The sequence below is a fragment of the Vitis vinifera genome, chromosome 5, assembly GCF_030704535.1.
Source record: "Vitis vinifera cultivar Pinot Noir 40024 chromosome 5, ASM3070453v1".
Taxonomy (NCBI): domain Eukaryota; kingdom Viridiplantae; phylum Streptophyta; class Magnoliopsida; order Vitales; family Vitaceae; genus Vitis; species Vitis vinifera.
In genome coordinates, this window is record NC_081809.1 from 9,475,886 (window position 1) to 9,503,432 (window position 27,547).

Consider the following 27,547-nt stretch of genomic DNA (forward strand, 5'->3'; position numbering starts at 1 on the left):
TCACTTTTCATCTAGTGTTTCTAACTCTTGAAGACATAACTTGGCGTTATCTTCATCAGTTAGTCCTCCATGTATCGCAATCCTTAATGAAGGGATCTGATGCTCAAGGGACAATACAGCTTCTACACCATAAATGAGAGAATAAGGGGTTGCTTGTGTAAGTGTTCGATATGTTGTTTGATATGCCCAAAGTGCTTCTCCTACTCGTTCATGCCAATCCCTTTTTGACTTATCAACAATTTTCTTCAATAAGTTGCAAAGGGTCTTGTTGAATGCCTTTACGAGACCATTGGTCGGTGCATTGTACATTGATGAATTGTGTTGTTTGAAATCGAACCTCTCATAGAGATTACTTATCAATTTGTTATAGAAGGGTTTCCCATTGTCAGTGATTATGTATCTTGGCACCCCATACCGATAAATAATATTACTTCGAATGAAGTTCACTACATTTTCTTTCTTCACTTCTTTAAGTGGCACAACTTCCGCCCATTTAGAAAAATAATCTATTACTGCTAATATGTAAGCATGCCCAGCAGAGAATTTAGGAGTAATGGGTTCGACCACGTCAAGCCCCCATGCATGAAATGGCCATGACGCAATCGTAGGATGGAGTGGTTCAGGGAGTTGGTGTATAAAATTTGAGTGAAATTGACACGATTGACACTTCTTTGCATATTCCATACAATCCTTAACCATAGTTGGCCAATATTATCCCATCCTTTTGATTCGAAAATAAAGCTTTGGCCTTGACTGGTGAGCCCCACAGATCCCAGAATGAGCTTCTTCAATTGCTTGGTTTGCCTCTTCTCCTCTTAGGCATCGAAAAAATGCTTCATCGAATGAGCGTCGATAAAGTGTTTCTTTGTAGTAAATGAAGCGTGGAGCTCGACATCATATTTCTATTCGATGTCTTAGTTCATCAGGTGACTTCTCATGCTTTAAGTAGTCAATTAATGGTTGTCGCCAATCTTCGCTGTCAATAGTGAATACTAATGTAGCGTTTACTTCTTCTTGTTGTAATATTGGCAATGGTAGTAGTACCCACTTATGGTAAAAAGGGACATGTACATTCTCATCCTTAAGCAGTGTCAAACTTGTAGCTAGATTAGCTAGAGCATTTTCCATTTGTTTTTTTTTTTTTGTGGGATATTAACTAAAGAGATTCACTCAAACTTTTTCATCAATTGGGTGGCATAGTGGAAGTAAAGAACTAAGTCATCACTTTTAACCTCATACAAGCTAATAGTTGATTGATTACCAACTTAGAATCCTCACATATCTCTAAGCTTGTGATTTTCATTTCAATCGCCATTTGTAGACCGATAATTAAGGCTTGGTATTCAGCGACGTTGTTGAAACATCTCTCACTAAGAACAAATGAATACGGTAGTATCTGTCTTTGTGGTGAGACAAATACAACACATGCACCTGTTCCATCATAGCATGCTGACCCATCGAAGAACATCATCCACGAAGGAAAAATGTCAACATAAAAGATCTCCTCATTAGGGAAGTCATCTGAAATTTCCCATGTTGTAAGGATAGGATGATCTGCCAAGAAGTCTCCAAGTGCTTGTCCTTTGATTGCCTTTTAAAGGATGTAGATTATTTCATACTCAGTGAGCAACAACCCCCATCTTGCTAATCGTCCTAAAAGAACTTGCTTTGATAGCATATACTGTGTATGCCTGCATGTAATGTCTTAGCTTCTTTGCCGAGAAGATTAAAGCAAGACAAGTTTTCTCTATTGGGGAGTAATTTAGTTCCGGTCCCGTTAGAGTTTGACTTAGGTAATACAATGTTATTTCTTTGTTCTCCTCATTTTCTTATGCAAGTAATGCTCCAAGAGAGCATTCTTGTGCGGCGATGTAGAGTATCAATGGCTTTCTTGCCATAGGAGCACCTAAGATTGGTGGATTAGCCGAATATTTTTTTATGTTCTCAAAGGCATTATGATAAGCTTCGTCCCAAACAAATGAGACATCTTTTTTCATAAGTCGGTTGAAGGATTGACATTGTCCCACAAGGTTTGAAATAAACCGTCGAATGAAAGTAAGACGTCCTTAAAGACTTCTAAGTTCTTGAAGATTCCTCGGCTTTGGCATATCTCGAATGGCTATTATCTTAAATTGATCCACTTTCAATGTCTCGATGTCGAATCAATAAACCCTAGAAACCTACTAGAAGTAACACCAAAAGCACATTTAAGCGGGTTCATCTTGAGCTAGTACATTCTTAACCTGTCAAACACCATACGGAGATCTCGCAGGTGGTCTTCTCTCTTCCTAGACTTTACAACCAGGTCATCAACATAGCACTCGACATTCTTATGGAGCATGTCATCAAAGATATTCTGCATAGCACGTTGATATGTTGCACCTGCATTCTTTAGTCCAAAAGATATCACTTTGTAACAGTAAATACCCTTTAGGGTACGAAATGCAGTAAGCTTTTCATCCATTGGCACCATTCGTATTTGATTATACCTCGATGATCCATACATGAAAGATAAAGCTTCATGACCAGTAGTTGCATCAACCATAAGCTCGATGATTGGTAATGAGAAGTCATCTTTTGGGCAAACATTATTTAAATCTCTGAAATCCACACAAACACGGATTTGTTCATTCTTTTTCTTAACTGGAACGATGTTTGCAAATCCATGTCAGGTACTTTACCTCCTTAATGAAACCAGCTTCAATCAATTTGTCAATTTCGGTTTCTATTTGCGAAACAAGTTCTGGTTGAAATCGTTTTTGGGCTTACTTAATAAGTCGAACACCATGCTTCACCATGAGTTGATGTACTTCAACTTTTGGATCAAGACCTGACATTTCTTTGTACGACCATGCAAAGACATCTTTATAATCAAGTAACAACTCAAAATAACTTTTCTCTTCAGAAGGACTTAGAAGCATACTTACATAGATTGGCCTTGGGTTTTCATTTGTTCCTAAATTGAGCTATTTTAACTCATCTACAGTGGCTTGCCCCCAGTCCTCAAATACTTGAGGAGCTTCCCTTGGTTCATCTTCTGAAAATTCTGAATTAGAGTCAACTTGCACTGTAATATGGTAGCTAGTGTGCGTCGAAATTCCTTCAACATCTTTAGTGCATCCCTTGTCCGACAGTTTGGTAATCACAATGATACGTCATTTTAATTTTAACGAACCATTAGTACGAATTTCCCAAGTTGAATAGTGCTTCATTCTTGATGGGATTAAACTTCTTTTCTTTGCATCCTCCTTTAGTTCAATACACCGTTTCTTATTGGGATTTCGTTGCCATGACTTTCGAGGTAGAGTCTCAATCCTTTGTTGTATTGACCTTTGTGGAATATGTGCTAAATTCTGTTCTACTTGGTTAAAATCGCTCAACCTAGTGAACACTGAAGCTCATGTAATTGGAGCTTCAATCCGATCAAATACTGAAATTCAAGGTGGAAAATTTGACCCACTACTCTCTTCCATGTCTTCTACAATGATATGTTGTGTACTTGTCTTAGTCTTCTTAGTCTTAGCTAAAATTTTGATAGGCTCAAAAGGTACAAACCCTAAACCTGCCTGAGAAGGTTTGACTGCATACTCTTGTTGTTTCAACTTCTTTTAAGTTTCGTTAAGGTCATGCATCTTTTCACCTGTAGTCTCGAGGCTAAGTTCTTCTTATCGTGATGACGGAGTGAAGTCATACCCTGCCTTGGCTAATAACTTGTAAGCCTTAAGGTTGAACTCCTCATCTATTATTTTACCATGAATGAATTCTTGCTTTGTTTGATCTTTTGAGGATTTGACGAATTTTTGTGTCTCATCCCTAGAGATAAGTTATAAGTTTGGAAGGGGAATGGTTGCATCTTCTTTCAAGACTTGAAGGTCCCCATTTTCCAATATTCGAGGTTGTACTTCACTTTTGTCTTCTATGAAAGGTGGCTGACCCTCACTTCGTCGAGATCTTAGGATATACCTAAAAACTGGGGAAATAGTGACAATCGTTGAGTCCAATGTCGATTTTTTTTTAGGATTTCTCTTTTTCTTCAATTCGAGTCATCAATGGTTGTGAAATTTCCTCTATTAATGTCAACTTACACTGCTAAACTTTTCTCTCAAATTTAGTCTTCCTAGTTGAGGGAATGATCGCAGGAAGGACTTCCTCCATAGCATCATTTTCAATGTAAAATTTAGCGTCAACAAAATAAGACTCAACTTCTGTAAATGGCTTAGCATCAGTCTCTACTTTCTTTACCCCCCCTTTATAGAATTTGAAACATTGGTGTAGTGTTGAAGGAATTGCCCCATTCTCATGAAGCCATGGTCGCCCAAGTAATACGTTGTAAGATGTTTTTGCATCAATTACATAAAACAATGTGTTTGAACTCAATTCACCTGTAACAAGCCTTAGGCGGATCATACCAATAGCTTGTTGTCCTCCTTGATTAAAGCCCTGGATCATTAGGCGACTGCGAGTTAGTTCTTTCGTAGTAATCTCGAGTCGTTTCATTGTTGTTTTGGGCATGATATTTACTGCAGACCCTCCATCAATTAAGATATGAGTGATATTTTATTCTCGTATGTACCTGGTAACAAACAAATGTCGATTATGTGGTTTTGACTCTAACTGAAGGTCTTCATCGGTAAAGGTGATGACTACACAACATTTGGCACAATTGTGGCTTTCATCCTCGAGTACTTTTGCCCCCTTCATTTTGGTGGCATAGAGTGTTGGATTCTTAAGTACTTGAATCAACATATTTCACATCTCATTAGGAAGTTGTAGCATTTCGTGGCTACTAAATAGTGAGGGTAGGTATTGTAAGCTTGTTACTACCCCCTCTTATTCCTTAGTTTTTCTTGACTCAACACTAATAATGCTTTCCTCATCTTCACTTAACCCCTCTTCTTTTGAAGTCTCATTGCAAGACACCATATGAATTGATATTGTCACTCTTTTATCAAAGAACCCTAAGGGGAATTATTCCCCTAGGGTGATAGGGGTGATGGGTTTCTGGACCAAAAGGTCGTCTATTTGTACAATTGCTCATTTTCTCTCAGGATTCTTTTTTCTTTCTTCTTCAAATGTTGACGAGTATTCCACTCATGTCGTCCATTCCTAGGAAGGTTAAGGTATGAATGCGACACTTGCTTCTTGTGAGGTCTTATTCGTGTCACCAATGTCCAACCCTCTTCGTCATATGGCATTGATTTATTATTAGAGCAAAGACGAAGAAAGCTATCCTGACACAACACTTGTGTTTGCTTTGGGTTCAGTGACTTGCATTGAATAGTACCAGTGCATGCCCCCAGTTTCTTAGGCGAAACATGTAATGGAATAGGATCAAATGACCCAAATGTGACTGTAGCATGATTTGACTCTACTACTTCATCCAAATCTAAATGAATTATTCCTTGCTTTGCAAGTTTCATTATGAGATCTTTTAAAACGAAACATTTCTCCATATGATGACTGACAATTCGATGGTAATGACAGTAGTTAGGATCATTAACACGATCCATTTCTTCTGGATGCCTGCACTCAGGTAACTTAATAACCTTTTTCTGGAGCAAGTCTTCCAACATGTTAGACACGTCCGAGTCAGGAAAATGATATTTTTTCTCCTCTAATTCCTTCAAAGTGAATCGACACCTCTCATTTTCCTAGATTAGTCTAGCCTATTTTACTCATTTCTTTTTATCCCTTGCTGAGATCTTGATGGGAGTCATATTTATCGTCATTGACTCTTTGATGGGTTTCTTCGAGGTCTTGTCACTCCTTTTTCCATCATGTCTATCTCTATTTGCCGATCAACGGTAAGATCCTTCTTAGAACCATGGTTGGCTATGCTAAGCTCCATGTCATGTGCTCGGGTAGCTAATTCTTCAAAGGTATGAGGTCGTATCCCTTAGAAAATGTATAGGAGACCCCTATGCATTCCTTGTATACACATCTCCACAACTGATACCTTAGATAATCTATCTTTGCAGTCAAGGCTTAAAGAAGGCCAACGATTGATGTAGTCTACCGGCTCGTCTTTTCATTGCTTAGTGTTAGTAAGTTCCATCATACTTACAGTTCGTCGGGTGCTATAGAAACGGTTGAGGAATTCACGTTCCATTTGGTCCCAACTATCGATACACTTAGGTGCAAGGTCTATGTACCAATCAAAAGCATTCCCTCAAAGAGAACAGATGAATTGTTTAACTAATAAGTCACCATCTATACCTGAATTGTTACAAGTTTCAACGAAATGGGCAACATGTTGTTTTGGATTTCCTTTCTCGTCAAATGATTGAAATTTTGGAGGTTGATAACCCACAGGCATACGTAGGTTATTAATCCTCTTAGTGTAAGGTTTAGAGTATATGAGTGTACTCTGTGAGGGTCCACCGTATTGCGCTCTAATGGTATTAGTTATCATATCCTAAAGTTGTTGGACAGATAATGACACCACTGAGCAGATTCCGCCGTTTGTCTCTTAACTTGCATTGTCCTATATGTATGTGGTGTATCATTGAGAGAAGATGCAACATTCGGAAGATGGTTGAGTCATTGACTTGACTTACCCGTATTTTGTACTTGTGCCTCAACCTTGTTTATGAGAGAGGCTATCTGCATACCCTTCTCCTCAACCATCTTGGTGAGTTTGGCGATGGCGCAAGCCATCTCTACTAATTGTTTCTTTACGGATGTAGTGCCGGTTGCTATTATCGACATAGTCATCGAGAAAGGATAAGTAAAAGAGTCGAAAGGATTGGAGTAGTTTTCCTCATTTTACATTTCAATTGGCGATCCTGAGTGTGAGCCGGTGCTAGAGTTCAATAATAGAGCAAGAAGATTTATCCCCAAAGTCCTGTAGTGTTGAAGGGAGTTTTCCCCTACTACGAGGACTATGGCTCTTTGCCCCCAGAGAGACCAAGGTGATGAGTGGTTGGTGCTCATCACGTGTTCTTACTTATTTTAGAAAACAAGCAGACTCACTTGTTTGTTTTGTTGAAATTGAAGATGTTGATTTTGCTTTGCTACGAGTCATGGGGCCCGTAGCGGTGTCATGTGTCGATTGTGCAATGACGATCTTGTCATTGCCCTTGTATGCACAACTTGAGTTCTTTTGGGTGCCATTGATGTAGTAAAGATCAATCTTCTAACAAAAGAGATGAGAGATAAAGATGTCCCATCGAGCGTGCCAAAAATTTGTATGCACAAATTTCGTAAATTTTGGTCCTGTGAAATTAGAAAACAAAATAGGAAAATAATGCGAACAAAATATTTTTTGAAATTAAAAATATAATGGGTACAATCTCAAAAAAAAATAATAGTCTTTCCAAAATAATATTTTCCCTCTAATTCTTTTGCCTTAATCACACTTTGGAAGACGATAATGACGTTTTCTTGATTTCGAATATCAATCGAGGGTCACAAGTGGCTTATTCCCGAATGACCTTGTTGAATGGCGAAGAACGAGTGTAATAGTTCTTTTGCCGCTTACCAAATTTCCAGGGAGATTTGATGAAGCTCTTTCTTTTGTTGTAAAACCTTTTTTTTTTTATTCCCGTACAAAGTTACCTTTGAATTTTTTCCTTAGGATTTTCCTTTCTAGATTTTTTTTTTTTTTTTTCTGAATTTCCTCCCCTTTGTAAATAGAAGACACCTCTATTTATAGGTGAAGGTAGCGAATTTGAATTTCAAATTCCCGAATTTTAGTTGCTTAATTCAAGGGATTTAGTTTCTCGATTTTAGCAAATTTTCCTTTCCGGGAGGTTTTACCAACAAGATAATAATAATAATAATAATAATAATAATAATAATAATAATAATAATTTTCTTATTATTATTATTATCCTTTTTATAGTTGGAGATTAGAGAATCTTATCATAAGAGGATTTTTTTTTGGTTCTTTATTTTGAAGACTAAATTAGTGGTAATTTAATCCACTAATTTTTTTATGTCTACAGAGTTATTTTCATGTCTTTTCGTTGCATTTACTTACAATATGAAACAGTTGCCAGTATTTAGTGTTGCACCTTTGGTGATTCTACTAAAAACACTTCAAATATAAATGATATCGAACGCTCTTGAAGTGCTTTTGTCTTTTCTCACTTTTTCGTATTGAAAGATATGCATGGACTTTATAAATACACTTTGTGTCTGGCTCTTGTTCTCAATTTCCTGATGTAGGTAGAGATGCCTCTCATTTAGAGGAGGCATGCATGCAAAGCACTGCACTGGTCTAATTAGTGTAGGCAGGGCGCTGTCCCATACTTTTGCCAAAAATTTAATTTCTTTTGAGTACTCAGGTTACCCCATTCGGAATGAAGATAAATGGATTAAAAACAAATTTAAGATTTTGTTTTAATAAAAGTTTCGGGTTTAAGATGGGTTCTTATTTAATTATTTATATAATTAGATTAAACTAAATTTAATTTATTTTTTTTCATTTTTTTCTCGTAACACATATAAAATAATAAGAAATATCTATTTCAAAAAAATAAGTTATAAAATTTTATCCTTTTTGTTTAGTTATTTATAAAAACATATTTATTTTTAATATAATTATAACAAAATAAAAAATAAAATAGGGAGAATTATGCTTTTGACCTAATTGGACCTTGAAATTGACCTTCATTTTATGTAAGTGACATAATTGACAGAATGATATGAAATTTTATGGGACAAAAATATTTATGAAGATGACAAATCAATTTTTTTAAAAAGCTGGTTGATTGCACATGTGACAATGACATAGAAAAGACCATAATTTTTTATTTGATTAAATAGAAGAAAATTTTATTTGCAAAATATCTTTTAATCTTTTTTTTTTTTTTTGGCAAAAACCAATTTCTATTTGAATTAGAAAATATTTATAAAAAAATTAATTTTTGTTTAAAAAAAACTCTAAAATTTACTTAGAAAAGCGTTACAATTTTATTTTTTTAAAGTTATCCTTGTTTTATCCTAAAAAAATATTTTAAATTAATTATAAAAAATTAAGAGAAAAAAAGTTCAAATTTATTAAAAAAATATGATTTCAAATCCTAAAAAAATATTTATTTAAAAATAATAATTTATTAAAAAAAAAACTCAATTTATTAAAAAGGGAAATTCGATTTTGTTAAAAGAAAAATATTTTTTTCCTTTTCAATTTTATTCTAAAAACGTTTTTTTTATACTTTTATTAAAAAAAACGTTTTTCAAATTTTATTTTTTATTTTTAAAAAAAAGTTTCTATATGATTTTCAACCTAAATTTTGTGATTTTGTTTTTTCATAAAGGGCATTTCAGAAAATATTGAAGTTTTATATCATTTTTATCAATTTTCATATTTTTGTTGGGTTTTCAGCTTAAATTGACAGGTTTTTTTGGACTTAAAGGCTAATTTTTTGGTCTAATTGTATCCAAAACATAATTTTTCCAAAAAATTAAATGAATCGAGACAAGAATAAGTTTTCATAAATGGTACAAAAATTGAGATGATAGAGACCTCTATCAAACCCTTACCATCATCATCCCTAGATACAAAAGAAAAAAATATATTTACACTTCCAGAGATTTTTGAAAATTATACAAGCATGCACCCTAGTTTCCAAAATTTTACATTGTGCCCCATTGTTAAAGATTATGGGTCAAATGAAATTAAAGAAGGATAAAGTGACATTAAGAAAATGAAATTACTGTTCATTCGATCATTTAGTGGTCAAAATTTCCTAAAAATGTTATAAATTTTAGTTTTGAAAATTATTATAACTCATCTTTTAATCAAATTTGTAGGTATTCTGCTTCATAATTTTTTTTATAAAAAAATAAAAATTACCAATTTGTTAAATGGAAACTATGTTTTGATAGATGATTGTGTCATTTTCTTAAAGAAACTTATGTGGTTTGGATGCACCTTCATTTTTCAATCTTAAAAGCAAAAGAATTTATAAATAAGAAATAGTTTGATTTTTTTCCTACTATCTTACATTTTAAAGAAATTATTATCATATTTTAAAATCAGAAACGAAAAATTACATCTAGCACACATATATTTCCAAAAGAAAATAAAATAATTTCCTAAAAATAAAAAATAAATAAAATGTGTGATTAAATAGCACCAAAATTAAAAGAATGAAATATGCAACTTAGGGTTTAATACCCTTAAAAATTAGAATAAAAAATTTCACAAATTTCAATTTTTAGAAGAGAGAAAATAAGGTATATTTATGAATTTAATTAAGAAAGCAAACTAGTCACTGACTCACTAAAGACTGATGCAAAAGAAAGCAATATGAACGTGTGCTTGGGCTTGGTCATTTTAGTCTTTCAACCCATTCCGATCCAGCCCAATCAAACTCGGTCCAACCCTAGGCAGGTAACCCCAAAAATTTAACCATCAGCCCTGGAGAATGAGTTTATTTACAAAAACATCCAGTTTCCCTATCTAAAATCCAAAATTCACAGTGATTTGGTTCTTTTTCTTGCCTACACTCCCTTCTTCAGCAGAGCTTCCGGAGAAACCCTAGCTTTCTCAGCCACTATGAACTGCTCCAGTAACTCTTTCTCTCTTTTTCTATCTCTTTATTTCTATGTGTATTTCGAATGGTGTGTGTGTGTGGAGGTCATTTCTCGATCTGTGATTTTCTTGTTTTTTGCTTGTCTTTACAGTGTCCGGCGAGGTGCCGGAAGAGCCGGTTGTTTCCAAGAAATCTGGGCTTCTCTTCGAGAAACGTTTGATCGAGAGACACATATCGGTATTCTTCATTTTCTGCTCTTCCTTCTTGGGTTTTGCACTGTTTGGTTACTCAGATAGAATTTTAAACCCTAGGGTTTGCCCTGTTTGCGACCTCACATCACTTTATTGAGTTGATAACTATTGGGGTTCTTAGGTGACTTTTTATTTGTATTTTCTTAACGGCAGAAAACGTGGGATTTGGAATTTACCTTTTTTTTTTTGTTTTTCTGTTTTCTTTTAACCACATGGTTTCTGGGTAACCAACCGGAGGGCTGTGGCTGTTGGGTGGGGTGGGAGGTGGAGGGAAGCTCAGTTCGGCGGCTGAGAAAAAGACGGAAAAGAAAGTATATTGATGTAGTTGAGCTATGTGTGCCTGTACTTTCAATATTTACAAGGAAACAATTAATCTATGGTTCTTATTTTTTGCCCTTCCTATACCTTTTTGGGGATGCTCTATTTGGTTTCAGAGGAATTTGACTGGAGGAAGATGTACTGAAACTTAAATAAAATCTTAGATTTTTCATTGTTGTTACTTGAGCAGACGAAGACCTCAGACCACCTGAATCTGTAGGAGAGTTTTTTCAATTTTTTAGGAACCAAAACAACCTAAAACAAAAGACCCTGGAATTTCACTTTTATTTTCCCCCAGCTTTTCTCAGAAGCTGAAGAGGGGGTTGATATTTTCTGTGGTTTATAGATGCTTTCTATCAGTTTTCTTGGAAACCAAATGAAGGATTTAATTTATATTCATTTTTTTATAGGTAGGATTTAATTTATATTCATTGCTATGGTTCATATTTCAATGTTCCATTTGATAGAAAACTATGCCGTTTTCCATTCTTTGTATAGGATTATGGAAAATGTCCAATTACAGGGGAGCCACTAACTATGGACGATATTGTTCCAATACAAACAGGAAAGGTATGCTTTATATTGATGTTTTTTTTCTGTTGTTTCTTTGGTTATGCTTTTATATTGTTTCAGATTTTATCATTGAATTTTCTGGTTTTATTATTGTTAATGCTAAAACTATGTTGATGTTTACTCTCATTGGCTTGTAATGCAGATAGTGAAGCCCAGACCTGTACAGGCTGCTAGCATACCTGGGATGCTTGGAATGTTCCAGATTGTATGTTTTCTTTTACTTCTATCACAAGTTTTCTTTTATTCAATACTTTGATATGCTATAGAAAAATTTGTCAGCCTAAAATTTTTTATTATCAAATACATTTTTATTGTTTTCAACATTGCATGACAAGAAGACATGCATTAAGTCTTATTATTGTTCCCTTTGCAACATGCAGATTGTATTTAACCATGAATTTCTTTTACTTTCACTTAGTCCTTATCTGACTATGATCACTATTGAGCTGGAAAATCATGGTTATTGTTGATGTTATATCAGTGCTCTTTGTATACCATGGATCAGACATGATGAATGTTGATACCTCTCTTATTAGTGACAAAAAGAAGGGTGACCTGGAATCTCATGTTCATTATTGTGATCCTGCGTTACTGTTATAATTTGTAGTCCAAGTTTTCCTGTTTTAGGTGTTTCTTCATTTATATGAATTTGCTTTCTTGGATACAAGATTTTTGAAGGAAGTTGCTTTGCATTGAGCTATGTATGCTTTTCTTTGAATTAATTTCGGACATGAATCTAAATCCTTATCATATACTGTTTATCAATTTGTTCCTATTGTCTGCCAATGTTGTTAGTTATGGCATTAGATTGCACTTCATTGTTAATTTTAAAGATTCTCTCATTTTAATATTTAAGGCCTTTTTTTTTTCTTTTTCAAATAATAGGAATGGGATGGCTTGATGCTATCCAATTTTGCGTTGGAGCAACAACTGCATACTGCTAGGCAGGAGCTAAGTCATGCTTTGTACCAGGTATTAGAAACTAGCTTCTATGCCCACTGAAGTTTGAATTTATGGTTCTGGTTTGCTTCTTGTGGACAAAACATCTATACCATTAGTTTATGTTGAACAAAGTATATTCTATTTCTTTGACAACATTTTTTTTTTTTTTTTGTTGTTGACTTTGGCACTATACTATTCCATTTTGGTATGAATTTTGAAGTGGTTAATCTGATTGATAACTTGAATCCCTGTTCTAAAAACATTGTTCTGGCCAATAACACATTAGTCCCTGTTCTAAGTGGCTAGTGTGACGCACGATCATAAAATCTATTCTTCTTTGGATCCATGGGAATGTTATATAGTGTAATTTGACCATTTATCCCTCTTTCTATTTGGGATATGAAATGACAAAACAGTGTTTCCCGTATCCTTCAGTCCGGAATATGTTGGTGGATGGAAGTCCAAGGATGAAAATATCGGTTTTTACTGATATATTGGTAGTTGGATTTGATGGATATATTGGGAAATATTAATGGAAACATTGACAAAAAATATCAGTGACCAAAAATTGATCAAAATTTATAAAAATGTTGAGGAAAATTCCAAAAAATGATAAAATAAGAAATAATATACATATTTAAAAATAATATATCTATAATATATTTTGTGACATCTATGATAATATATAGGATTTGAAAACACATTAATATTAAATTTTATAATATATTTAATTTGAATATGTTGAAGGATATAAAAGATATTATTATATATGTATAACTATTTTTTAATTTAAAATATTGATAATTTTATTTAAAAATTTATATTTATCTTATATTTATTTATTTTACAAAATATATATTAAAATAATTAAAATTAATTATTTGCAATAATTTTATTTTAGTTAATTTATAATATACACATAAAGACATGTTCTAATATATATACATATATATATATATATATATATATATATTATATTGTATATGTGTTAATGAATATGTAGCAGATTTGGCCCAATGTTAAAGGGAATCATGTCTCACACCAGAGGACCAGGTTTGATCCTCTCACATGTCGGGGATTGTATTTGAATGTTTTTTCTTCTCTTTGCCAAGCAATCCCACATTGAAGACTTAAAGAAAAAAAAGTGTGCACTTAATAAACAACACTTCAAACTACTGTCACGTGTTACTTGGGCTGGGCTGCCCTGGCTTGGGCTCTGTAATCCCAAATTTGCGTTGCCTTAAAATTTTTAAATGAGATGTGGTGTTGAGAAAATCAGCGATTTTTTTGCCGAAAGTGGTGAAATATCAGAAAATCACTGATAAAGAGGAGAAAATTGGTGTTAAATGATGAAAAATTCCGAAATATCCGGAAATCGAAATATCCCCATTAGTTATTGTGTTGGCACCCTTCAACACGTGAGATTTCGGTGAAATATCACTGATATTTCGCGACATTTTAAACCTTGGATGGAACATAATGGCCCTTGGATGCTAATAGTGGTCTTCTAAAGGGCATAGAATTTTGCAAAAAAGAAATAACTGCTAACTAAAATTCCCACTTTGACTCTTTTTTTAAGCCATAGTCCCATATGCAGGCTCATAGTCCTTTCAATTTGAATTGTAATGAATTAAGTTTTCAAAAGTAACCAAAGTGAAGCTTTTTTATGTAAAAAGTCTGGTCTAAGGAAGAATTGTGAAGTCTGGATTTATGCTACTGCTTTTATCTCTAAGAAGGTGAGTAATTATGTCATGCTCTCTCCATCTCCCTCATTTTTTAATTATGAGATTTTAACTATTATATAAATTAATTCTTGTTTACATTGATCATTATATACCCTGAGACCCTTATTCCAAAAAAATAGTTGTGTATTGAATTTTATAAATCTTGCTACCTAACATTGACTTGTGGAGTTGGAAAGGGAGGCCTCATATGAAATGACTCTTTATCTTTAACTTTAGTTAGAAGTTGAAACCAAAACTGTAATTTTAAAGGGGTAATATTGTTATTGTAAAAGTATCATTAAAAATGAAACAAGTTTTTTTTTTTTTTTTTAAAAAAAAGAGTTTCTGTGAGTAGGAACATTTTCTTGACTTCCATATTATGCTCTTTTTTAAGCAAGAAGCTCTATTAACAAAATTGCCCAAATAGTTACAATCTATAGTAGCTTTTATTTATTTTTAATAAATGAGCACAAATATATTAAAGGGCGAAAAGCCACAAAGCATACAGGTAGTATACATAGCAGCCTAAGAACAAAAAACACATGAACAATCAGCCTCACCAGCCCTTAAGGAACCGCAAGCCATTCCAAAAAGCCTAAAAGCGAAGAGGACTCCTCTCCCATATACACCCTAGCCCAACTCCACAAATTACATACAAAAGAATTTTTCAGTTTTTGTATAGCTAAAGAGCCCTCCCTAAAAGTTAATCTTTTCTTTCCTTTCATACCGTCCAAAAAATACACAACGGGATGGAGTTCCAAATCTTTTTCCTCTTTTTCCCCACAAAAGGGCCCCTCCAACTAAATAACACCTCTTTAACAATCTATAGTAGCTTTTATTGAGCTTCAAAAAGAAATCTTGGCTTCTTAGAAGCCAATCTAAACAGGATCAGATTCTTGCTTTTACATGGAGATGTTTAGACATATTGACAACAACTCAACCAATTCTGGATTTGACGAGCTGTGATGTGGCATGAATGTTTCATACTCTCTATGTTTTTTATTTTAATGCAAGTGTGTCTGTACTCACCTGCAGGAAGCAACCACTGTTTTGATTGTCTTGTTGGAACTTATCATCCTGTTAGCAGTTTGCATGCATCCTTGGGCATTAGTATATCATAAGCTATGGAATAGTGAAGCAATTTTTTACAAAGTTGTGGTTCTCACTATGCAAATACATGACATGCATGTTTCTTCCCAACTTACGGAGAACATTCATATTTATAACTTCAGCCATTGACAAGGATGGGTCTGTATTTAGGCATGGATGGATCTGGTGCATGTGGGAGTGTGTAGTCTGACAAGAAAATAAGCAATTTTTTTTTTTTTACTGTGTCTTTTGATAGGGAAAGTGTTCGTACAGTTGTCCATGCATCCTTGGGCATTAGTATATCATAAGCTATGGAATAGTGAAGCAATTTCTTACAAAGTTGTGGTTCTCACTATGCAAATACATGACATGCATGTTTCTTCCCAACTTACGGAGAACATTCATATTTATAACTTTAGCCATTGACAAGGATGGGTCTGTATTTAGGCATGGATGGATCTGGTGCATGTGGGAGTGTGTAGTCTGACAAGAAAATAAGCAATTTTTTTTTTACTGTGTCTTTCGATAGGGAAAGTGTTCGTATAGATGTCCATGCATCTGCATATGTGTGAATGCAGCTGTGTGTTCATGTAATGCATGTGTGCTTGTGCATATAATAAGCAGTCTTGGTCCATTAACCATTGTTAGGGTAAAGTGTTGTGCATGCACATCTAATGTTGTTGCATATGTCCATATACACATAAAAAGATTGACTATGCCTATGGCGTGACTATTCAATTACATTGCATTGATGGAAACCACTTAAATCCACTTTTGATGTTTTTTTATGCATGTATTTGTGTTCTTTAACTTTTGAATACTTAAAACTTTTTTTAAGTATTATTATGCTTTTTTTTTTGATAAATAAAACTCATTCCAAACTCTTTTAAGCATTATTATGTTAATTTTTTTATGATCAGCCCTGGTGTTTACTGACTAATTGGTTATAATTTCCATTTTTGGTTTGCCAGTAATGGCTGCTAGCCTCCTCTTACAGATGTTTGAGGCACTGTCTAGAGCTTAATTGATAAGAACTCTCTACCTGCATGGTATGTGTGAGAAAATATCCACAATATTGAGCTCAGGATCTATTCACAAACACTCACTTTTACATTAAATTATAATCTGAAATGAAACTTCTATTGTCCTCAAGCAATAATCTTCTTTTTTTTTGCACTGTTTTTTATTATGGCATGAAACTGAAATGTTTCACATGAAATGTTAATTTCACTTCTGCTAGAAGGTGACTCCTATTTTATCAATCCTTAGTTGACTGCTAATAGCAATTTTGCGAATGAGGCGTGTATTATTGTGGTATGCTCTGGATTTTGTTGGGAAGCTAGGACTCAGGGCTCTGTATTATTACCTCTTCAAGTTCTATAATTGATTTTCTTATTCATTGAATGTTTGTTTGGAATAATTTCAACATGCTGTTGTTTTTTTGCCTTACTTTTTGCATAAGCTATCCTTTGGTCTCATACTGTGCTATTCAGGAGTCTGGTAAAAAATGGGTGTTGAGTTTTAGATGCTGTGCAATTTTTATTACATTTGTTTATTCTTATTCATTTGTCTTCATTTCTACATTCTTTTCTTTTAAACTATCAGATCAAAAAACAAAAGTTCCATTTTTTTTGGGACCAACATAACAAAGTGAATTTTGGTTGCAAACTATGATACATATCACAGCATGATGCTGCTTGTCGTGTAATTGCAAGACTAAAAAAAGAAAGGGATGAAGCAAGGTCTCTACTTGCTCAATCAGAAAGACAGATACCCATGTCAATGTCAACAGCAACTGCAGTAAATGCTTCTGCTCTTAGCAACGGGAAAAGAGGTTCTTGCTTTACTCCTAGGTTGATTATCTTTTAATTTCTTTCAACTTATTTATCGTTTGCATATTGTTGTAATGATAGCTGCGGAGGATGAGGAGTTGGGTCCTAATGGCAAGAAACTCCGTCCTGGAATTTCTGCTAGTATCATTACAGAACTTACAGACTGTAATGCGGCACTTTCACAGCAGCGGAAGAAGCGACAGGTATTGTTTGCCATGATGTACAATTACTCATATTTGGTTTAATCTCAGATTTTAATTAAGATTTAGAAAGGCTATTTTTTAAATATTGATTTTCACATTCTCTTTTCAGATACCTACATCATTGGCTCCTATTGATGCTGTGGAGAGGTATACTCAGCTCTCTAGCTATCCTCTCCACAAAACTAACAAACCAGGCATTTTATCTGCTGATATCTATTACTCCAAGGTATGACATGCATTATAATTTAAACTGTATTTTGAGAATTTATATCTTCATTCCTATGATGTTAGTCTATAGTTAAATGGTTTTGCATTATCTGGTGTGCTAGTTTGCAGTGTTTAATTGTTGTTTTAGAAATTGGATTGAATGACTATTGGGAACTTCGAAAATCTGTAGATTTAGGCAGGTGCTGCTCTTTGACACTGCCAAGGTGCACCAATATCCTGATGCTGTTTAAGAATTATGTTCTGATAGTGATAAGCCAAAATCTACATGAAGTGGGACATTGTCATTGTGTCACTTGCGCCTTATGCCCTCATTCTTGTGGCCACTGTTTCTCTTTCACATAGATAAACTTGGACATTATTCCTTTATATTTCTGGCATAAACTTGACAAACTATGTTGGCAACGTAATTGAACCCGTGATCTTCCATTACATGCTACTTAACAATCATTAATGTAGAGGGGAATGTCCAGCTCATAGACACGATAAGTGTGGCTTTCAGTAGACATGCAATATATAGACACAACTTTTGGTGCTAAACATGTAATCTATTGACAGAGTAAATGTGGCTTTCAGTGCTAGACATGCAAAATGTAATTTTAGATGACATTGATGATCCTATTTAAGCTTGCAACTTTTAGTTAAAGTTGGTTCTTCTATGACCCTATCTTCAAAACCCACCCTCAGAAACATTCAAATAAAAGAGAAATTTAATTCTCAAAGTATAAGTTGTACATGAGGTGCACATCATTAGTCTGATGAATCTTGTTTATTTATCAAAGAATTTGGTCTTTTCATAAAGCTAAGAGGTTCATGTCACTCTTTTTTCATTGCTTTTGTGATCTGTCCAATCTATCTATCTATCTATCTATCTATCTATCTATATATATATGTATGTATGTATGTATGTATGCTTAGTTTAATAAAACGCACCTCATGCATTCATTTAGTTGAAATATTACATCTGCAGTTGATTGGTGGTCTTTAAGTTTCAAATTGCCTTCTGTTGCATTTGGATAATCTATCTATCCATTTATATATATATGTATGTATGTATGTATGTATGCTTAGTTTAATAAAACTCGCCTCATGCATTCATTTAGTTGAAATATTACATCTGCAGTTGATTGGTGGTCTTTAAGTTTCAAATTGCCTTCTGTTGCATTTGGATAATCTATCTATCCATCTATATATATATGTATGTATGTATGCTTAGTTTAATAATACTCGCTTCATGCATTCATTTAGTTGAAATATTACATCTGCAGTTGATTGGTGGTCTTTAAGTTTCAAATTGCCTTCTGTTGCATTTGGATAATCTATCTATCCATTTATATATATGTGTATGTATGTATGTATGTATGTATGCTTAGTTTAATAATACTCGCTTCATGCATTCATTTAGTTGAAATATTACATCTGCAGTTGATTGGTGGTCTTTAAGTTTCAAATTGCCTTCTGTTGCATTTGGATAATCTATCTATCCATCTATATATATATGTATGTATGTATGTATGCTTAGTTTAATAAAACTCGCTTCATGCATTCATTTAGTTGAAATATTACATCTGCAGTTGATTGGTGGTCTTTAAGTTTCAAATTGCCTTCTGTTGCATTTGGATAATCTATCTATCCATTTATATATATGTGTATGTATGTATGTATGTATGTATGCTTAGTTTAATAATACTCGCTTCATGCATTCATTTAGTTGAAATATTACATCTGCAGTTGATTGGTGGTCTTTAAGTTTCAAATTGCCATCTGTTGCATTTGGATAATCTATCTATCCATCTATATATATATGTATGTATGTATGCTTAGTTTAATAAAACTCGCTTCATGCATTCATTTAGTTGAAATATTACATCTGCAGTTGATTGGTGGTCTTTAAGTTTCAAATTGCCTTCTGTTGCATTTGGATATGCCAAATCATACAATAATTTTGTTCAATCTTCAGTTCCACAAATTCATTCAGCTTTTGTTTTATTCCTGGTTACCAGGATATCATTGCAACTGGGGGGGTTGATGCAAATGCTGTACTGTTTGACCGACAATCAGGACAAATCTTATCCACGCTTAGTGGCCACTCGAAGAAGGTTTTATGGTTTATCTGGTTGAATCGCTTTAGTTCTGTCTTCTAATTGTAATGTCTTGGCTGATTAAACGTTTTTTTCTTGTTAGGTTACCAGTGTGAAATTTGTTACTCAGGATGACCTATTTTTAACTGCCTCAGCGGATAAGGTTTGCTGTTATGATTTTATTAGCCTCAACTTGCATAGCCACAAAAATTTTACCTGTACTGAATTAATGCTTTATTTTTGGATTTTTTTTTCTTCCCATTGCTAGAAGTACATGTTTACTAGATGGAATTGATGGCTTGTCATGTGCTATTTTATTTAATACAAGAAATTGGAGAGGTTCAAACTGATTTTGCTACTCAAGCTGGTATAGGCCATACCAACTTAATTTTGGGGCAGTGATTCCCATATCCACCATTTTTTTTTTCACGCCATCCCAAGGTTTAAAACCATTGTTTTACTTAATATTTAAAATCAGCCCATAATACATTAAGATTTCTTTTGCAGTGAACTCAAACTGTCATCTTTTATAATTTTAAATGCAACTTTTGATTTTTTTTATATGCTGAAACTGGTGAAATGAAAAGTTGACACATTGAAATTGTACCATATAGCCATCAGTTCCTTTTCCTTTTGGTTGAAATGGCCTGCACTAATTGATTGACCATGAAACAGAACAGGTCATTTGTCCTTTGTGGCTTGGGTTCTGTTTTCACCCATTCAGGGCATTTGGGTCATTTGGATGGGTTCTGGTGATTCATACAGAGTTGATTCTTCATGCAGGGCAAAGCCTGATCCTTATGGTTGGAGCTTTTCGAACACAATTAGAAAGGGATGTGAGGATTTTTTTAGCTAGAAGGTTTGCGGCTGTGGCTGATGATCAATTGGCTAGATTTGACTGGGATGTTTGGTCTGGAGAAAATTCTTTGAAAGACAAGTTACCATTCTTTTGTTAATCTGGTCACTAGAAAAAAATGCTTGGGTGGGTGATTATTGGGAACTCAGGAATGGGATTGGAGTAGTTGGGAGAGTCTTGGTTTGGAGGGACTTCTTTGATTTGGAGTTGGAATGGATGCTGTCTTTCTTGCAGCTTAGTTGTTGATAAAGTGACATCTTCCCTTGCTAAGGAAATTTGGAGATACAATATTCCTTTCACAGCATATTTGGAATGCTGAAATAGGAAATCCATTCCATTTAACATGCATACATTTGGACAACTTATTAGGATGACAATAATAATAAAATCTAACTCTTGTTTGTATTTTGATTTCTCTTTAAAATGGTATTGTGATTCATCTCTAGTTTCATTTCTGTTTTCACAATACCAAACGTACCCTTAAGTTGAGTTTCTTTATTTGGGAGGTCAATAGGCTGGATAACAGTTAACTGATGTTGTCTTTGCAAATGAAGGGAGGGATCCACCAATTGCATTCTGGTTCACTATGGTTGGGTTTCTGGGTTTTGGAAGTTAATTTTCTTTGTTTAAGATGTCTTGCGTGCTTTGCCATTTGGTTAAGGATTTGTTGCTTAGATGGCTGCTGGATTTTTGGGCAAGAGTTACAAGGAAGCTAGGAAGTGCCTCCTCTTTGTTTATGTTGCACTCTGGGAAGAAAGAAATAGATAAATTTTTGAAGAGGCAGAGCAATAGAGGCAGCAGGGAAAGAAATTTACCCTAGAAAGCTGTTCTCATGGGCTCTAGTGCCTTGGGGGAAGCTAATGTAACTTGTATGATGGATTTTGTGGATGGCTTAACGATGGGTTTGCCTGGAATTTTTTTTTTTTTCATGGTGGTTCGTGTAGTTCCTATCCTGTGCCTCTCTTGTTAGGTGCTTTATTAATGAAAATTATTTGGCTATGAAAAAAGAAATAAAGAGCAAGGACAGCAAAAGAATCTCTGCTGCATCCTCAGCATGCTATCCTCAAAACTAAGAAGAGATACCTTTCCTTCTCCAAAGAATCTGAAGACTATAAATACCAATTTAAGGCACATTTTTTATCTTCAGGCACACATTTTTTGTCTTCACGATACAAAGCTCTTCACTTTTGAAGATTCTTCTCCTTTCGTTCCAGAATACCAAAAGCGACAAAAGGGGAGTAGTTTTCTAAACTTTCCTTCTTAATTTCCTGCAAAATTACTTATCTAGACTGGGATGAGCCCTTGATGTTAGCCATGATAATGCTTGAGAAACATAAAAAAAGAAAAAAAAGTGTGCTAGACGAGAGAGTTGCTCCACTCCAGACTGGAGCAAAATAAGATCCTTTTAACTCTTTACCCGTTTTTGCATAAAAAACACCAATGAGATGAACTCTGATTCTTCTGCCTCAAAGGTGTGAATCTTTTCTTAAACCACTTCTTGCATGAAGAAGTTCACGCACCTTGGCACAAACGGAACCAGGGAAACTCCTAGGAGGACCTGACTGAAATCATCACATAGAAAATGATAACCTAGAAACCTTTCTTGTTTTTATTTTATTTATTTTTTTGATAGGTACCTGGAAACCTTTCTTTGACATGATGCAAAAACATGTGTCCTCTCTATAGACTTGTAAATACAGGACAAGAAGCTTGCAACACCCCAATTCCTAAACATGAAAACTCCTTACAAAACTTTGGAGTACTATGGCCAAAATCACCCTCCTCACAGCAGTAAACTTAACCAATGCTTCCATAGCAAATAAGGCTTGGAGGGATGGATATTGGAGTTGCAAGTTCACCTACCCACATCACTTGATGTTGGAGATTGACCATGTGACCATAGTCCATAGTAAAACTAATAAAGCCAAAGAAAGAATCCCATCTGAAAAAGGGATTTCCATACACACTCTGTCCTACCACTGGTTTCCCCTTGATCTTATCCTCCCCTTAACTCCCTAAATTTATCCAACACAACTTTTCTCCACAGGCTATATTGAACTCCATAGACCTCCAGAATTTCTTTCCCAAAGTATCTTTGTTTATAACCATAAAGTTTCTAATGTTCAAACTGCACTCCTTTTTGGAGAGGCACATAGGAAACCCCTTAAGCAAACAGGAGAGTTTACCACACATCTCCTCTCTTAGAAGCTCAGTGGAAGCGTAGTTGGAATCACAAAAGTAGAGATGAAATAGAGAAGAGGTTGACTGGGTATTCTCTGTAAGAGTGATTCTATATCCCTTGAACTAGTTGTTTCAACGAGGCCCAATATTTCTCAAACTAGTTCATTACTCAATACCAAACAGCTCAGGGTTTAAATGAGATTGCTGATGAAAGTCCTCGATATGAAGATCTAAGCAACAATGGTGACCTTTCGTTATATCCCATTGCACAAGGATAATCTCACTTTCTGACAAATTAACCTGCGACTTTAATGTAGCTTCAAGACAAAGAAGAGAGCAACTAAACTATAATGACTGAATACCACTTGCCCCACAGAAAATAGATTATCATCAATGAACAAGAAATGAAATTTCAGCTCCAAGGTCTACCCTTTTGGGGACCTTTGAACCTTGAAAATGGTCCCTTCCACCACTATAACTAGAATGGTACTTGGAGAAACTGTGACTAACACAGATGAGGAGAAAGCAATCCCCGTGCCTCAAACCTGTAGAACCATGGAGAAAACTTCACCACTGACTAGGATAAGAGATCCGGTAGTTGAAATGTACAAGTTGATTTGATCAAGGCAGTTTCATCCAAAACCATCCTAATCAAATAAAAAATGCAACTCTCCATTATCAAAACCTTTTTACATATGCAAATCACACATGAACCCCACCTTAGAACTCTTCAGCCTGAAATTTATGGCTTCATTAGCAATGAGAAGTGCAGCAAGAATTTGCCAATGTTGTATGAAAGCACTATGAGAATCTAAAACCACTCATCCACCACTCTCTTAATTTATTAGGAAAGGTCTAAAATGCCCTACATAATAAAATTGCCTTGGAAAATTCAGCATGTCCGTCTTTTGATAATTCGATTGTGTTGCCAAAAATGCTAAAGAAAAGCCGTCCCACAATGGGTTTATCTACCCAGTAGCAGGTAAGGCTTTCACAACCTCTTCCTCTCTGGACTTCTCAAGGTCAACTGGTCCCTATAAGACAATAAACTTAAACAAAGCCCTCAAGATGGGGCTCCCAACCCCATTAGCTGCCCTGGCAATAGATACAACCAGTCCCCTTGCTGCATTAGACTTGCATGCCATTCCCACAATAATGACATGGTTTGTGCCCTCAAGATTGATGCCAAAATGAAGGACCTGAAGTGAGCTTATTAAAGCTCATACTAGGGAATCTTCTTGGTAGCCTTTCCTAATAATACAATTTGGGTTTCTTGTTATTGTTTTCTAAGACTACATTTCTGTTTATCTGCTTTGCTGAATTTCATCACCCATGATTATATTATGGGCCTTTTTTTTAGGATGTAACCTTGTACAACTTGGTTTGATTTGTTCTTCCATTTGTTTTGCTCTGAAGAATACTCTTGGCCCATTGTGCTTTGATTTTTAATGTTTACTGATGTCTCCATACAACTTAATTTCCATGTATTCTATGGAGTATTATATATTTCGTATACAGGTTTAGTTTGCATCTCATTATTTGATTTATTTATTCTTTGTTTACAGACTGTTCGTGTGTGGCAAGGGTCTGATAATGAGAACTATAATTGCCGGCACATCTTGAAGGATCATACTGCAGAGGTATATCAATTTTCCTGGTCTCATTGGCCCCAATTCTGTTACTACTTGAATTCCACAGTAATATGCTTGCTTTTTGACTTTTCTGGGTTTCCTCTTGCTATTATTTTGTTGTATGGAAATGATTTCAAAATTTGATTCTGTTTTGGCAAATTCAAGCATATATACACAACAGATTTAACAAGAAGTAATTCAAGAAAGAAAACAATATTACCTACTAATTTGGTATCATACTTGTCATTTTTTCAAATTGAGTTAGAGGGACTTGCCTTCACAGCAGTTCAGCTGTTTCTAGTGAACCCTTAATGCTTGAGACTAAATCTTGTTTGAGGTGAATGCAGCTTTTTCTAAGAACTGTTTGTTGTAGTGAATGCTAAATATAGAGGATTGGGATGCATTAGGTAACAAGTCCCACTTGAGAAATCTAGATGGCGAGAAATTTATATGATTGTTTACATCTGTATCATTCAATAGCTTGTTACATTACTAAATAGATATTTCATTGGAAATAGCTCTTTCTTGAGTGACTCTAGTTGTAATCACATAAAAAAATATGTATAATCAATGCCTATCAGGAAAACAAAGAAAAACATGAATAATCAAGTTGATCACTAGTCTATTGGCCATGTCCAGCTAGGGCACTTAAGTGCTCATGTTATTTCACGACATGCTTAAGCAAATGGCAAATGAATAGTACATGCGTTTGGTTGTCTGTATCTAGCTCTATATTGTACTGGTTCTTATGGTATTCTGTTTTAAGCACCTTCAACATAATTCAAGAATGACATATTTATCAACTCTTGTCAGGTGCAAGCTGTCACGGTCCATGCCACAAATAACTACTTTGTGACTGCTTCTCTGGATAATACATGGTGCTTTTATGATCTTTCATCTGGTTTATGTCTGACACAGGTTTCTCTCAATTTCACACATTCCTTCCCTCAATAGCTTCATATTGTCATTATTCTGATTTTTCTTTTCTCCTTTTCTACAGGTGGCAGATGCTTCAGGATCTGAGGGCTATACATCTGCAGCCTTTCATCCTGATGGTCTAATCCTTGGAACGGGTACCTCTGAGGCTCTTGTTAAAATTTGGGATGTAAAAAGTCAGGTAATAAATTATGTCTTGCAAGTTTAACCTGGGTTGTTAGAATTCTTTATTCACTTATTTCTCTTTCTTTTGTTAATTTGCAGGCAAATGTGGCAAGATTTGACGGGCACGTTGGGGCTGTAACTGCTATATCTTTCTCAGAAAATGGTTACTTCCTTGCGGTATGTGTTTTCCTAATTAGAAGTGTATATGTGAGGAAGTGACATACATTTCTGATTTTTTATGCTTGATGTTTTTAGACTGCAGCTCATGATGGTGTTAAGCTGTGGGATCTACGAAAATTGAGGAATTTCCGGACCTTTACACCATATGATTCAAATACAGCAACAAACTCTGGTATGTATTCAGTTTATTCACCGAGTTTTTAAACCTTACGAAGAGATTAAGCTGTATTAAACTTCTGATTAAGGGGGAAAAGTTTAAACTAGTTGGAAATTTGGAATCTTGACTTATGGGGAGTGTCTCAGCAGCTTTGTCATGTTTAATGTCAAAATAGTCCCATGGTGGGATAATGTAGATAGGTATCCCTAAATAAAGCATATGGTGATACCTTATAACCATGAATTTGAAAATCTAATGGTGGATATGACCACATAGAACTGCATTGGGAAAAATGATTATGTAAGATGACCCAGAGTCTAGTTTTGAAGACTGTTGGGTTTTTTACCTAGTACTGTTCTTTCTTCTCCTGTTTGTTCAAATGACTATGATTGTGTCGATATATGATATTTATATCAGTGGATGAAAGGAGTGGAAATTTTTCTATTTCTTCATCTATCATCCTTGTAAAGAAAATTTTCTATTTCATATTTATAGCACTATAAGCCAATTCATAAAGAAACATTTAATGAAAGCTGTTCTTTGGTTCTTGCAGTTGAATTTGACCATAGCGGAAATTATCTTGCAATTGCAGGCTCAGATATAAGGTTGGTTTTTAATGAAATTTTAGAAGAATTCCTTATGGTTAATTGAAATTGGTATTAAGGCTTCTGGTTTTGCAGAGTTTACCAAGTTGCCAATGTAAAATCGGAGTGGAACTGTATCAAAACATTCCCTGATTTGTCTGGCACAGGTTTTGCCTCTTATCTTGCAATCATGTGTCACATTTATCTTGCAATCATGTCACATTTATCTTGCTGTCCTATCATTCTTCCATTACGATCTTCAGTTTTAGTTACAGTTTCCTTGATGGATGACTTCTGGTCCTGCATGCAGGCAAGGCAACTTGTGTAAAATTTGGTCCAGATGCAAAATACTTGGCAGTAGGATCAATGGATCGGAACCTCCGCATATTTGGCCTCCCAGGGGATGATGGTCCGATGGAGTCATAAAACACCTTCAGATCAACCTTATTCCGAAAACAACCCTCTCAGTATTTCCTGCAGTCGCTGGGTCAGTGTATTTTACAGGCTTTAAGTAATGGTGGAATTTTGAGCTTTATCACATTTAATCATTTGGTGTTTGACTGGATGCTCTAATTCCAAAATGATAAAAGAGAGTTTTAACGAGAGACTAGAGCCGGTGTATCCTAAGAATTCTGCAGCAAACATCCCTGGGCCCAGCGAGCTATGGCGCCTGAACTATCAATTACCTGTTTCTGTTACCTTGTCATTGAAAAATTAGAATGAAGAGAATCGTTTTTTTTTCTCTTTTTTTTTTTTGAATGCGTTAGTATTTACAATGAGATATTTTATGGTTGTGGTAAACCATAACCACTGAGCCCAATATGAATATTCAGATTGTGAGATAGTGTTGTAGGACCTAATTTGGAGTAATGTTATTGAATTCTTGCTTTGATCGCGTCTAGTTTATTTATTTCTGTAGGAAACTCTCAAAGCAGTGTAAAAGCCTATTCTGTTGAGAATTTATTCCCGACAATTGTACTTGAAAACATGTTTGTGGAAGGTGGTTAACATGATATATGAGTCATCATGGCCGATTAGAAAACAGTTGAATATGCCCAGTGATTCACAAAAGCTTTTATGCATCTCAAACTCCACAACTTACAAGATGACTACATTATCTAGCCAAAGTAAATTT

At 34.7% G+C, this 27,547-nt stretch overlaps 2 protein-coding genes across 3 annotated transcripts; one reads left to right on the forward strand and one right to left on the reverse strand.

Moving 5' to 3' along the window:
• On the reverse strand, positions 1-699 carry LOC100853493 (uncharacterized). Its single transcript, XM_010651886.1, has one exon. The coding sequence runs from the start codon at positions 697-699 to the stop codon at positions 1-3; it is 699 nt and encodes a 232-aa protein (XP_010650188.1).
• A 9,601-nt stretch (positions 700-10,300) lies between these two features.
• LOC100249408 (pre-mRNA-processing factor 19) lies at positions 10,301-27,254 on the forward strand. Of its 2 annotated transcripts, XM_002285416.4 has the most exons (18): positions 10,301-10,520; positions 10,636-10,721; positions 11,552-11,623; positions 11,769-11,831; positions 12,512-12,598; positions 17,068-17,215; positions 17,295-17,416; positions 17,526-17,642; positions 19,645-19,740; positions 19,826-19,885; positions 24,325-24,399; positions 25,204-25,308; positions 25,391-25,507; positions 25,591-25,668; positions 25,747-25,843; positions 26,382-26,433; positions 26,509-26,579; positions 26,723-27,254. In XM_002285416.4, the coding sequence occupies exons 1-18, from the start codon at positions 10,508-10,510 to the stop codon at positions 26,836-26,838; spliced, it is 1,575 nt and encodes a 524-aa protein (XP_002285452.1). In that variant the 5' UTR covers positions 10,301-10,507; the 3' UTR covers positions 26,839-27,254. The 2 variants fall into 2 exon arrangements, with proteins under 2 accessions (XP_002285452.1, XP_059592915.1); XM_059736932.1 differs by having other exon boundaries at positions 26,509-27,254.
• The last annotated feature ends 293 nt before the right edge of the window (positions 27,255-27,547 follow it).